This window comes from Mesitornis unicolor, unplaced genomic scaffold (genome assembly GCF_000695765.1).
Source record: "Mesitornis unicolor isolate BGI_N332 unplaced genomic scaffold, ASM69576v1 scaffold44976, whole genome shotgun sequence".
Classification (NCBI taxonomy): Eukaryota; Metazoa; Chordata; class Aves; order Mesitornithiformes; family Mesitornithidae; genus Mesitornis; species Mesitornis unicolor.
In genome coordinates, this window is record NW_010193844.1 from 15178 (window position 1) to 29462 (window position 14285).

A 14285-nucleotide genomic window follows, 5' to 3' on the forward strand; every position below is an offset into this window, starting at 1 on the left:
GGTGGGCACATCTTGACACCTCATATCTGTCTGTTTCCAGTATACACTGACATTCATTCATGCACAGGAAATAATTGGGGAGCAGTATCCACTGAGAATATCCCACATCCACAGGAGAGGCCTGGGCTTATAGCTAATCAATGGCAGCCTGCCCAGCCTGAGCAGGGAAGGATGAGCTACCAGCTGAAGCATTTTAGCTCTTCTGTGTCTTGGCCTCTCTTCCCTTGGCACACGAATGCCATCAGTATGGCAGTGGAGTTGCCAGTACTCAAGCTGACCTCTTTGATTTGGAGGCAGGCAATACAGGAGTTGGAGAGTCTCTACAGTGCCTGCTCTTAGGTTCTTGGAGCTGTCCAAAGCAGTGGCAGTATTCTGTGGCTTGAAGTCATCATTTAGGAGCAAAGATGTTCCCAGTTACCAAGGACTGTATTATTCGAATAAGGGAAGGACAGTAATTCAGACAGTATTGTAGAAAGAAGTGCAGTGAAGAAGTTCCTAGGTAGGAAGGATGTGTACTTCCAACCATTTACAGTGAGAGCAGAATAACCTTTAGTAATTGAAAAATGGCCTATGCTCTCCAGAGCAGTCAGCTGATGCAGTAGGAGGGTGAGAAGGACAGAAGGCACATGTACCTTCAGCAGAGCAAGGTATCAGCCAGAAACCATTTCAAGTGATTCATTCTCCCTTTAGAGAAATCATTAGCATTGACTGAGGGGTCCAGGAAGGTGGAGGATATGGGTGGTAAGTAACACACAGCTTGGAATCAATATAATAAAAAAGCTGATGGTATATAATGTCATTTGCACAAATCAAACAATCAAAGGGAGTTCTGGAAAGTCGAATAAGCTATTAAGAAACAGCTCAGTCTTCTCACCTGGGCATATAACAGAGGAGCAAATGTTCATTTGGAATTAAGTAGTAGCAGATTTAGACACAGGAAAAGCAAATCCTTCATTTTGGAGCTGATTTGTTTGCTATCATATGATGAAGCTGAGAAATTGTATGGCCATCAATACAGTTTAGATGTAATAGCTAAGATTCATTTAAGTGTGAAGAGAGCATTTGCAGAGACTAGACAAATTTCTTCCCAGCATCACATATTTGGCCAGATGCATTAGAAATTCTGCCATTTGACATTGGTTGCTTCACACCCTAACTGAAGAACCCATTGGGAAAGGTCCATCTTCTGTGTGATTGCACAGGCAGCACAGGGTCCATTCATCTACTTACAACATATTTCCATTTCCTAGTGATCTTGCTACCAGCTTTGCCTGGAAGACACCAAGCCCTTTCTCTATGATTCCTAAATTTGGAATGTTGAAGCCAGGTGCTGAGTTCATGGTCAAGGTGGTCTTCCAACCCAAGATGGCTGCAGTGTACAATGTGGCAGCAACATGCTGCTTTGGAGTTGAAGAGAAACAAAAGAGGACTATCCAACTAAAAGCCATGGGTGAGTTTTTCTTGCATTTAACACTCAAAGAAGTGTATCCACAGGGATACATGGAGGTGCTGTGCTCTGAGGATCACACAGTTGGCTCAACCCACTCATGAACAAGTGAACTCCATGTCCTGAAAGTGGCCTGTGAAATTCTCTAATGTACTTTTGTCAATTTGGAAGTGTGATCTGAACAGACACAGGGTCCAATATGCCCTGTGGCATGCTTTGGCCAAACCAGCATTTCTGGAGCCTTCTTAAGTTGACAGAGGGGAAGAAATGAGAGGAGTTCACTGGCACAATTGAAAAACCTCCAGAAACTCCTGGTCTTGTCTGCACTTGGTCTCTCCTGTCTGTCCCTGCCATACAGAGAGCCAGAGGGAAATCTCTAAAGCTTTCTGGATGCAAGCTAGAATAAGCAATGGTTTCATTAGCAAGTCCTTGCCTGAAGTGCCTTGTATGGCCACTGACAAACAAAAGATGTGACTCTGAGTTGAGTAAATTAAGACTGAAAAGGAGTTTGTTTGGTACAAAGCAGGGCCAACTTTGAATGCAGATTAAACTTCAGAGTTACCTGGGGTTGCTCAGAGGCTTGTCCATTTAAGTGTTTAGTATCCAAGGATGGAGATTCTACCTTTCTTTCTTAACCCAGTATATTATTCCCTTTAACAGCAAAATACCCCTACCTGCGGGTGAGTCTGACAGGGGAAGAGTATGAAGGTGTACAGCCCGAAACATTTGAGGATGTGCTGTGCTTTGGATCAGTGCCAGTGGGGACAACTGTGGAGAAATGTGTAGAAATCTGCAATATGTCTGTGGTATGTGAAGAGGGGAGACTACTTCTTGTGAGAAGTTGGCATGCTGGCATATTTCCCTGGGTTATGTGGTCTTGAATACCTCCCTTAATGCTGTGGAAATAACCCAAGTGGGAGTGTGAATAAAACAGAGATGATGAGCCTTCCCATACCAACCAGGACATTTACCCTTGCCTTCCATCTATAGTGCTAGAAACTTATCCATTTACAGCATGGCATAGCAGTTCCTGCCTACTTTCCTCTGTGCTTGGTCCAGATCAGGCAGCCAATCTTGTCTTTTATATCCTGCAGCTCTCTTGCTCACCCTGGACGAGCCCATCAGTCCTGTATGGCAGCTGTGGCATTCTCAAATTGGTGTGCATGTGTCTCGGGCAGCTGATGGATCTTCTGGTATCCTCAGTAGACTGCAACTTGGTTAATTGCTCTCCAAGTCAGTGCATTTGAGCACCTTGTTCTGTGTGCCAGCTCAGCCCACCCCAGCTCATTAAAAGATGAATGTAGGCTGATGTGGATGACAGCAGTGCTGACTTCTCCCCAGGCTCTGAAACTTGCAAGTGGCAAAGACATACTCATTTGTTTTACTGTTGATATTCACACTGCAATGGTGCTCAGCATCCCCAGGCAAGGATCAGGACCTTTTTTAAGGGGCTCGTTGACTCCTTTGTTAACCTGTTTCTTCTCTGCTTGTAGGTTGATGCACCATGTAGGATAGAAAGAGAAAACGATTCTCTGGTTCAAGATTATGTTTTCTCCTGTGATGTATCCCATGATGTTGTCCCTGCCAAAGGAAAGCTGGTCTTGTGCATACGATTTCAGCCTCAGATTGTAGGAGAGCACAGTACTGACTATTTCACTATCATATATGCTGGATGCCTCCTGAAGACTGTCCTGAAGGTGGTTGGCTCATGTAGAGGTACTGAGTGAAAGCCTTCCCTGTTTTTTTCTGTCTTCTTGTCACAGTAGGGGACGGGCTAGTGCTTGTGGAAGAACTGTCACAGCCCTAGTCACAGTCACAGACTTACCTTCTGCTGGGATCCTGGCTCTCCCTGCTGCACTCTTTGGGGTATATGCTTGCTTGGGACTGTTGGAAGTGTATGTCCAGCTGTTTGCTAGGGCTGGTGGGCTTGCTGATGAGGTGATTCACATTTGGGAAGAACAGTTAAGTGTAGCAGTGGCTTGCAACATGTTGACAGAAACAGCTATAACAGGTCCAGGATCTGTTTCTCATGTTGTGCTAGGTCCTTTGGTGTACCTGCACCAATACTCTGTAGACTTTGACTGGATCAATCTCGGGGAAAGTTCGATCCAGACACTGAAAATCAGCAACATCTCAAACGTCCGGGCCTATTATCAGTTTGATATTGATGGCAGAGGGAGCGTCTTCTCCTTGGATCACCCCTGTGGAGTCTTGGAGGGCAAAACAACACAAACGCTGAAGGTGACCTTTCAACCTACTCACCCCATCAGCTATCACCGCAGAGTGGTGTGCCTTGTCCATCATCAGGTATGAAAGGCAAAGGGTGGTTTCATTGCTGTGATAGCTCGGAGGGATCTTTCAGTGTAACCCACCAGGGCTGACCTCTCACTCAGTAGCCCCCAGAAATCTCTCCCCACTGCATTTCCATTAATCCATTAAGAGCCCACCTGCCCTGGGCTCTTTCTGAGCAGAATCCTCATGGTGCAAGTTCCTATCAGCAGTAGGGGGCTGATGTGGAGAGACAGTCAGTAACACCTACAGGTGGAGTGAGGTGCATCATCAGTGGGTCCTGTCCATTTAGGTCTCTGAGTTAAATTTAGCCGTACAGTTGTCCACTGAGTGCCTTCAACTTTCACTCCAGTTTTCAAAAAAGTTCTTGGTACACATCAAGGCATAAAGTAAATGGCAGTCTAATGTTGCAGATGCTAAGCCTTTCCCAGGCATGGTTTTGGAAGTGAGACACTAGAATGTTGTAACTCTCAAAGCAATCACATAAGGGCAGTTTATTTCTTATTATCCTTTCTGGCGTTTTCCCAGGAACCCATATATGTGGACTTTTTTGGTACCTGCCACTCAGACACAGCTAAGCCAGCTATCCTTCATGCAAGAAACCTCTTCTGGTACCGAACCAACATGGTGAGGGAACTGACCTTCTACCCCCCTGATATCTTGAGTATGATGCTGAAAGATGGGAAGTTGCAGGTGGATGAAAAGGGAGCCCTCATGCTGCCTCCTGAGGTGAGAGCTGCTCTCCCCGGAATCTGAGATACTCTCACGCTGTTCTCTGTAGATGTTGGGTTTCTGTTGACCATGCCAGATAAATCTAGAAGGATTTGCAAGTGCCACACTGACTTCTTTAGTATCTCTGTTGTTAATGTTCCCAGCGCACACCAACACCATCTGCATCTGTTGGATTTTATCCAAGCTCAGCCACTAAGACACTTTCTGGCTTTAACTCAATCACAGGGTTTTCTTTTGCTTCATATAGCTTCAGATTGAAGACCGGCTTACAGACAGGAGCCTCTTTGAAGCCTAGACTTTAAGCTGTCCTGGGAACGGTTACTGAAGTACATCTTGCATGCCCTCTTGCTTGGCCTTGATGAAGGCCATCAGGACTGTATTGCCTGGTGTCTCCCACAGGAACACTTCCCCTGCTCACATTGAGATGTTTCCATCCCGTAGATCCCTCAGGACAAGCCTCCCAAGGAATTTGTTGAAGCCAACTCCATGATTGAATACTTCTACGATGGTGTAAGCAGTGACCTGGCCTTGTTTACACCTCATGTTAGTGTCAGCCCCACAGAGCATGATTTTGGTTGCTGTGTGCCACTCCACCATGTAGAAGCACTTCCACTCTGTGTTACCAACCACACCAAAGGAAAGATCACTGTTGCCTGGACTCCCAGCCATGACAGTGCCATCCGAGTGAGCCCTGAAATCTGTGACATCCCACCTTTGAAGTCTTCAGCCTTTCGAGTCCTTTTCCAGCCCACTCAGCTCAACAGTCTCTATGCAGCAGAGCTGGAGGGTTTTGCCTTCTACAAGGTTAGTGGGAATTGCTAGGACCAGTTTCAGAGAGGACCTGGCAAAAGGCCACATGCTTAAAGACTTTTAGGGGGTTAAAATTCAAATGGAACCTTTTATTTTGAGTTTGGCAAACTGACATCTTTACTAACTCATTTGACCACTGTTTTGATACACTGATGGGTTAAAATTTCTCCTTCACCTGTGTCCTGTCAAAGATAAATCAGCAAAGTAAGCCACAGCTCATACATATGGGCAGTCAAACTTGCTCATGCCCCCAGTGAATGTGAATTTATGTACACCTCACTGAAGGAGGAATTACTGTGAATTACTGTGCAAGAGCACGTGGATGGGAACCTGCAGAAGGATGGTTGTTGTGGCCTGGGTGATGGGCAGTAACTTGTATTTTGTGTCTGGCCCTCTACAAGTGAAGCTGCTGAAGACACTGTACATCACTGCAGCCTCTCCTGCCATTTTATGTGGGATTCACATCACACAAGGCTGCAATTGCAGGAATTTTATCACCCAGAAACTTCCTGGTAGGCGAGAGAGATCTTCATTACATTGTTGATTACTCTTCTTGCATTTTTTTTCCCTTCTAAGTCAGTGTGGAGGATATCTCAAAGTAACCTTAGAATCAGGAGTTTCTTAGGCTGAGATAAAAGATATATGTTTACTTTTAGTGACTCGCTTGCAGATGCTAAAGTTAGCACTTAACTGGATTTCAAACTGCACTAGAGTGTCTGTAGGTGCTCCTTCCCTAAGGTAACTCTTGTAGGAGCACAGAATAGCTTGGATAGGTCCTTCTGCTTGAAAGTCACTCAGTGCTCTTTTGGGTATCAAATATAGCTATTTGGGAAAGCAGCACTCGTGTCTCATGCAGCACTGGTCAGCCCTTCTTCCTTGAAAAAGTCAACTTCTCAACCCCGGGGATATTACGGAAACAAACTACTGCTTGTGCTGGTACATGCACTTGAAGACACCTGGTCACACACCTTCCTGTCTGCACTCTCTTCTGTTCTTGGCGTGCCTGCAGGTGCTGAGTCACTACAGCAACATCAGAGAGGAAGCCACTATCTGTCCATCCTGGTGCCTGACTGTCAGGCTGAGAGCACACACGTATGAAGCAGGACGGGAGCACTTCATCCCACAGTACATCCTGGATGTCCCCAAGGTGTGCAAGTGGTTGATGGTTGGTTCTTTGCAGAGACACTCACTGTTTACCTCTGAAGTCTTTACCTTGTCTCCCATTGCAACATCCCGAGATGTGGCTTAGGTGGTTTCTGATGGTGTGGAGACTCCTGCTTTTGTACAGAGGTAGGATGCATTAGCCTCCCAGTCTCCAGTGTGTCAGGTTGCACTGAGCATCTCATTAGCTCTGACAGGAAAGCTGTTGGCATCTCCCTCCTTTCTGTTTAAGTGGACATAGGCACTGACAAGGGTGCTTAGTTGTCTCCCAGGAGCCTCAGACACTCTGCATGCACCTAAGCAAAGGGAAGGCAGCACAGAGAATCCACACTTATGGAAGAGAAGTGGTTGCAACATAGAGTGGAAGTTTCCTTCCCTCTTCCTGCTGTTCCTGTAGCACAAGAAAGTATTGATCATATGAGGTAAAGTGGGGTGTGACCCTGGAGAGTAAGAATAGTCTTGAGAACCTCTTAGAAAATCTCCTCAGCTAGTTCAGGACATGCAGCCTGTAGCTGACACACACGAGCTGCAGCAAATTCCAGACTGCTGGAATTCTTAATCCAGGAGGTCACGATCCATGTAGTGACTGCAGGCCCCAGCACGCAGCTTGTTTATTGGATAAACAGAAAATATTGCATAAGTAAAGTAACTTCATTGGTTCCATGGGCCTATGAAAGATGAGAGCCACTGTGGGAAGGGAGAAGACCATAATTTGCGTACCCTTGGGGAATCTCCTTTCTTTCCCTGAAGAGAAGCAGTTACAAAATTCTCTGTAGACTCAGGGTAGTGTTTGTTGGAACCTGGAATTCAACACAGTGAAAGCTTTTTCTTTTAAGCTGGTTTTCTAAATGCAGTACAAATGACCTTTTCTTGCTTGTCTCCACCAGACTTTTCCTCCTGTGACTCCTAACACTGATACCTACTGCAGTATGCTGCTCTTGAACACGGGCACCTCCTTGATGACTTTCAATGTGAACCAAGCTGCCTGTCCCTCTGTTTCAATCAAGCCCTGCTCAGGACTCATCATTCCAGGTGGCCACCAGATTTTCTTTCTCTCCACTCACCCAGTTAACACAGCCTCACAGCAGCACGTCCTGCCTTTGCAGCTGAATTCTTATCTTGGATACACCAAGGTAGGGAAAAGGAAGTAGAAGATGGTGAGTGATGTTTTGTACCCTTGTAGTCTTCCCTTTCCACAGTGACTTGTGCTATGGTCCCTGTTATATGTCCTAATGGTTAGTTTGGATTTTCCCATTTGGAAATAGGAACACAAGAATGTTTTCAACATTTAAGGCAGGGTCAACACTGCAGATAGATGGTGCTTGTGGTGCCAGACACCCTGTACCCCTTGTTCCACTGGGTTTCTATCTCCTGGAATGCACTATGCTATGCTCAGGGACCTCTTTGACAGCACAACCTAAAGCCCTTCACTTCCTCCTTCGGACCCAATTTGTTCTTGCTTCCTAGATAGGAAGGAGCAACATCTTTGCAAGCTCCTTCTAGAGGTAGCTGAGACTTCTAGCTAATGTCTGTTACTTTTCCCTTAATTCCACAGGAGATTGCTCTCCGAAGTTGTGGGGAGCCCCTTCTTTTGCTCTTAGAAGGTGATGGGATTCTATACTTCAAGCCAGTCTGATACACGAATGTATACCATTAAAAACTGCACAAGGCTACCCATGGTTTTCACATGGAAGATCCATCAGTCTGAGAGCAAGATCCTGTCTGTCAGACCCACTACAGGGATCCTCCAGCCCTATGAAGCCATGGTAAGTTCAAGTTCTACCAAAGCTGTATTTTGCTCTCTACAATACAGCTGTGGAGTGTTTGGAGCAGAAATGTGATGGCTGCCAATCATTTGGTTGTTAATGCTGAAGTTGGAGAATACTAATCAGTGTCTTAGCTTGGGTTCCTAGCCAGTATCTGCAGTTGTGCTGATTCCCACAATGTGGGTTTGCCCAAACACGATGACAACCTCCTTGACTATAGGACCAAATGGGTCTTAAACGGGCACTAGATAGTGATACCCTGGATGAGACTGGGCATTAACACAGCAACTTTGCCAGGCACCAGGAGATGTCAATAGTTGGAGGATAAATGAGAGCATGAGAGAGTTTGATGTTCTTCTGTTCTCCCACCTGCATGTTCAGGTTCTAAACCTTTACTGTATTCCCTGAGTGTTTTTTGAGAGTAGTGAGGACTAGCACATTCCCATGGCCTGGCTTTGAATATCTGAATGTGCATTCCAAATATGAACCTTTGATACAGATAGAGATAGCAGAGGATGGAAATGAATGTCTCCAGAGTTGTCTGTAGAGGTCTAGGTCAGCTGCAATGGAGGAAGAGGCTGTGCACTGAATGCAACTGTTGTGGCATATAGGTTTGGCTCAGGTCTGGAGCTCCTGTGAGTGCTCTCCTTTTGTCTTGTGATTTCAGGCTCAGATGTGGACTTTTACTCCTGTCAAGGAGACCAAGTATCTGCTGCGAGCTATGGTGTTTGTGAGGAGGAAAAGCCCAGACCCAGCATCTCCTGAAAGTGTCCATTATGCCTTACGCATTGTTGGACAGGGGGCACTGGGCACCATCAGGGTAAGGAACTGGGGCCCACTGAATAGTAGGAGGGGTACTAAGGTGGGATGGGGGTCTTGGGCTTGCCCTTTTTGCACAATCTTTACTGGAGACAGCCAATAAGGATTTGCAGCAAAATTCCCAGACATTGCTTTCAGTGGAGATTATGGAGCTGATTCTGGCAGCCTAACAGCAACAGCATCATGTAAATGTCCTGCCAGTTCAAATGTGCAGTCATGGAAGGAGTGGCAGAGAGAGCTCAGCCCTTGTGCCAACTGCAGCTGTCCTCGCAGTTCCAAATGTGCTGCACCTTACCCAGCAAGTAGCCTAAATAACAGCAGGAGAAAGCATTTGGAGGGCAGACTGAGCCCCTTGCAGACCTGGTAGAACACCTCCCAGGATATGGCAGGTCCTACACAAAGTAGGGAGCCCTTTTCACTGCACTGTGCACACCAAGGGATCAGCATGTGGAGAGATAAGTGGTGGCTATGCTTGATGTGTAACAGTGACCTTTGTGTGGCGGGTTTGAATTCCAGGCACAAGAGGAGCACCTGGACCTCGGAAATGTTCTGGTTGGTGATGTGCAAAGCTGCAGGGTTACACTGCTAAATGATGGGATCTGCTCTTTGAAGTACATCCTCAGTGTGGAACAACAGATCTCCGGGACTTGTGACCCCAAGGAGGTCCGCAGCGATCCTCTGGGTACTGTAAGAGAATTAGCATGGGATGGGGCTTTGGCCTTCTCTCTTCTGCAAAATTGTTCTAGTATGAACTTGGAGGTTAGGCTGTTAGCTGGCTACCTTGCATCTATTCCATTAAGTGCCTTAAGGGACCCATGTTTCATATGACAGAAGTATGCCTTAAAAGACGTGTGCGTACCTCTTCTTGTGCTGTGCAAGTGGTTAGAAACATTTCATTGCCATGTTAATTTTGTCAGAGTTTCTCTGGAAACACAAGTAGCTTCGTGTTCCCATCACTTCATCAAAAATATCTGTGCTGTTCTTTTGCTTGAAGTCTGTGTATGTGTGTATGTGTAATTTTGAGAAAAATTAAAGCAGGCAAGGTGTTTTTTTCTACATTTACTAAGGACAGAAGAAAATGGTTTTCAGGGACTATTTTTACATTTTGAAGGTCTACCTTGAAGCACACATAATTAAGTAAACCAGGATAGGTGAGAAGAAATGTTGGAAGACTCATCAGAGAGAATTTCCATTTTATGAGTTCCTTTTACAATCCAGTGGTAAAGAGGATACCCAGACCCTGGGGTGCAGAAGCAAGATAGCCAGAATTCACAGGGAGTTATGCCACCAAGCACAGCACTGGTAAAATGGTAATTATAATCCTGTGTTGGTGCTTGCACTTCACAAAGAATGTGAAGGTGTTTTTGCAAGGAGGTGCACAGGTGTGCAAAGGGCAATTGTTGAAATAATACGGTGTGTGCAGACTCATCCCACGTGTGAATATGATTTACATCATCTCATGTGTGTGCTGAAGGAAGAGTCCCCTCAATGACTGAGAAGTGTCTGCTCCTTTGCTTAGGGATTTGCTACAGGTGACTTCTATCTTTCTGGAAAATGTATAACCCTGAACCTGACAATTGAAGCTGGACCAATTTAGACCTTAAAATAAGATGCAATTTCTGAGCAGAGAAGAAAGTTAAACAAAGGAGCTTCCCATAAGAAATGTTGGAGTACAACCCTTAACTGCATTTCTAGAGGACCTCCTTTGGGGCAGTTCCCTGCTCTTTGCCTGCCAAAGGCAGTGTTGGGTACTCCCAATGAGTTGCCTACAGTCATAGTCTGGAAATCCCAACTTCTACACCTGAAGCTGATCCTAGCAATTAAGCACAGGGTCGCAGTGACTGGAGTGCAGGGAGGCCTGGGGAGCTGTGCGCAGAACACACGTGTCATGTGAGAGAGATCAGTGATGCTGAGAGCTCACATAGCCTCTTTTCTCCTACAGCTTTGGAGCTGGAACACTCCACAGGGGCAATCCCCGCAAGGTCTAAAGCTTTTGTCCAAGTAACAGTCAGACCAGCCCATCGGTTGCGTTACACCTGGACAATCAAATACGCGATTTGCACCCCCACAGGTGAGAGATGGGTATTTTGGGGAAATCATTCCTCCTCAGCAACATAAACTGTGCCATAACAGGCTGAGCTGCACAGTTTCCAGTGTATGAGTCCTGCCTGAAAAAAATCGTTGCGCTGAGCAATTCACCAGAGCCAGGTCCTATGTGCTCTCCCCTTTTTCCTGCACCTTTTGGGGTCAGATATGATTGAGCCATGAGACACAGACAGGAAGAGGTCCAAGTTTCCTGCTGCTGTGGTCACAAGATTCCCTACTCCTCTACACAATCTTGGCCTTTTATGGTGTGTCCTGAAACATATTCTGAGAGCTTCATGCAACAAGTCCTATGTATCTGAGGTCCTTTTTTGCAGTTCTGGATTGCACTCCATAGCAGAAAGAATATAGTTGGACTATAAAAGACATGGAGAGAGGCAACAGAGATGTTTAGAGGTGGGAAACACCTCATTTGTACAAGAAGAGACTAGTTAGACAAGGAGTTTCCAGCTTGGAAAGTGAAGAACAGCAATGCCACATGAATTGATTGAAGAAGATGAGATATAAACAACCATTTATGATTTTTTTTTCAGTGTGAAAATATGGGGCACTTCCTAAAATGACTAGGCTGGGGGCTTAAATAAAAAAAGTGGGTTTTCACATACTGCAGAACTAAGCTGTGTAAATACACTGTTGAAAAGGATCACATTCATAGTCTTTTGGGGATCTCTAAATGCAGAAGCCAAGGTACAACTAAAAGTCAGTGGTTTAGAGGTTTTCAGAAGCTGCCAAAGAAAAGACTCTGTACAAGTCCTGTTCTTTCTTTCTTTGGTCTGGGTGGGGCCTCTCTCCATTTTTCTGTCCCAGATAGCTGCCCCTTAATGGTGCATGACTACTTTTTGGTGTTTCTTTCTCTCCCAAGCTACAGATCTTTCAAGCACAAAAGAGGAGCAGCAGTCCCTCTGCTGCATTGTAGCAACAGGCATCTACCCAACTCTCTGCATCGCAGATGCCCACTCAGCAGGGAGTGCCAGCAATATCAGCAAGTTGCACCTCTGGAGGCTCTTTTCCTTGAACGCACTGAATAAATACTTGGAGCAAGACCCGACTCCCAGCGAGCTCACCTACAGAGTTCCCACAAGGCACAGGTGAGATGAGGAGATGGATCAGAAGTTCTTTCAGTCCCTGTCATGAGCCAGACAGACATGCTGTGGCCGTTGGCTTGTGTTGTGGCTCACTGCTGCATACCAGTCTGTTATTCCATCCTAGCCATTGCAAGTAGTTGCTCAGCTCCCTGCTCTGCTAACCCTTCCTAGAGAGGAGCCACCGAAACAAAGGATAATTTAATTGCAATGAACATCTAAAAGTCTCTGGTCTAGCGCCTTGCTCAAAGCAGGGACAACTAGATCAGGTCTTTGTCCAGTTCAATGTTTAATATCTCTGAGGATCAAGAAACCACAGCTTATCTGGGTATCTGATTCCAGTATTTGACCACTTTAATGGCAAAACCTTTTTTCTTAGTATCTGATTGGAATATCTTGTGTTGCAACTTGTGCAGTTGCCATCCCTGAGCCCTTGCTCTATAAGGCTGAACAAACACAGGTCTCTTAGTTGCTCCTTTTAAGTAAAGTGTTCCAGCACTAAACCGTCTTGGTGGCCCTCCACTGGACCTGCTCCAGTACATTAGCGACTTCCTTGTACTGGGGAGCTGAAAAGACACCTCACCTAAGCAAGACTCTCTTATTCCACTTATTGTAATTAGGCACTTTAAAAATATATTTTTTTGAGAAAATCAAAAGGCCTGCCTTATGCCCAATATCTGTTTTCCCAAAAGGGCAATTAACATAAGGTCAGAGAAGAATTATAAGGAAGACAGCCATTGTAGAGTAACCCTTTCCCCTGACAACCATTCTTCCTGTCTTTTCTTTCTCTCCTGTGATCAGCACATGCTTGATCCCTCCAGTATACACCCCTCTCCTGCTGGATTTCAACTTTGGGGCTGCCCCGATAGTCTCTGAGCCTACGATTGTGATGCTCCTGCTAGCGAACAAGGGTGTAGTGCCTGTGGAGTGGTAAGTGGTACTTGCTGAACCTCAGCCTTTTCTAGGGCCTCGCTGGGGATATGGAAATACTCACAGGGGCCATGAGATGTTTGCAAATAATTAGGGTGGATTTTGTAGCTGCAGCTTGTGTTGTGGAGATGTTTGAGATCTGCTGATGGGTCTGGGTGGGGAAGCAAGCAAGGAATGGCAGAGAGTTCTGCAGATCAGACCTGATGAAACATAATTTGTCCACCAGCTGGGCTAAGACTGGCTGGTCTGAATATGCTGACCATGGGCCCGGGAAGTTTTGTGTCCTTGTTGCTGAACAGCTGACTGGTTCTCTAGGGCTTTCCTGTTTCCTTCTGATCAGAAGATGGACATGGAGCACTGGGCAGAGGTTGCTGAGTTTAGCTCCTGTGAGCTGCACCAGATGAGAATTCAGGATAACCAGCTCTTCAGTGTCTCCCCAAAGTCAGGGAAACTTCTTCCAGGACAGGAGGAATCTGTCCAGCTCTCACACAGGTGACGGCAACTACTTGTAGTTCAGACACTCAGGCTGTGTGTTCAGGACTCATGCTGTATTTCCATGCCAGATCCTTTCCCTTCACATGCCCCTTGCCCAGCAGATGTTGGGCAAATAAAAAGTCCTTGAGTGTGTCCAGTTTCTGGACCCTACAATGCTTGTCTTCCTCAGGGGAATGTTGTTAATGTCCTTTAAACACTGTAGTGCAAAAGGCATTTAGTGTGACATGCTGAGAACTTTGGTCTGTCTTGACCTGACAGTTGAGACGAACAAGAAGCTTTGATGATGCAGTGACTGTGTGCCTGCGAAGGGTATGAAGAAAGCTGAACACCTCCCCTTTCACAGCAGACCTGATCTGAGATTTGGCATTTCTAATGGTGTTGGCCCTAAAACTGGGGTGCCTAAATTGGTGTATGACTAAAATCAACATTGCATCACTCGTTCCCACCCAAACACAACTGGTCCCCCTCCCTCTCTCTGTGGTCCTTACGCAACAGTGACTCTTTAGCTGGGAAGTGAATTGTCTCTAATGTACTGTGTGACACTGATTCTTTCACCCTGGGCACAAAGTTGATTTTTTATGTTTTCCTCTCTCTCATCTTTCTCTGCTAGACATGATTTCATTGGCACTGATCACCTCCCTGTCCTGCTGA

General features: G+C 45.9%; 1 protein-coding gene across 1 annotated transcript in view; it reads left to right on the forward strand.

The window, feature by feature from the left end:
• The window catches only part of LOC104543085 (coiled-coil domain-containing protein 108-like), a 29357-nt gene that overhangs the window by 3116 nt on the left and 11956 nt on the right, over nucleotides 1-14285 (forward strand). The window contains 17 exon segments of the mRNA XM_010187595.1: nucleotides 1251-1450; nucleotides 2108-2253; nucleotides 2941-3163; nucleotides 3489-3754; nucleotides 4265-4465; nucleotides 4910-5272; nucleotides 6288-6425; nucleotides 7327-7572; nucleotides 7995-8068; nucleotides 8070-8205; nucleotides 8873-9025; nucleotides 9541-9706; nucleotides 10967-11095; nucleotides 11990-12215; nucleotides 13011-13139; nucleotides 13455-13631; nucleotides 14245-14280. Of these exon segments, the coding sequence (XP_010185897.1) occupies nucleotides 1251-1450; nucleotides 2108-2253; nucleotides 2941-3163; nucleotides 3489-3754; nucleotides 4265-4465; nucleotides 4910-5272; nucleotides 6288-6425; nucleotides 7327-7572; nucleotides 7995-8068; nucleotides 8070-8205; nucleotides 8873-9025; nucleotides 9541-9706; nucleotides 10967-11095; nucleotides 11990-12215; nucleotides 13011-13139; nucleotides 13455-13631; nucleotides 14245-14280 (3009 nt within the window).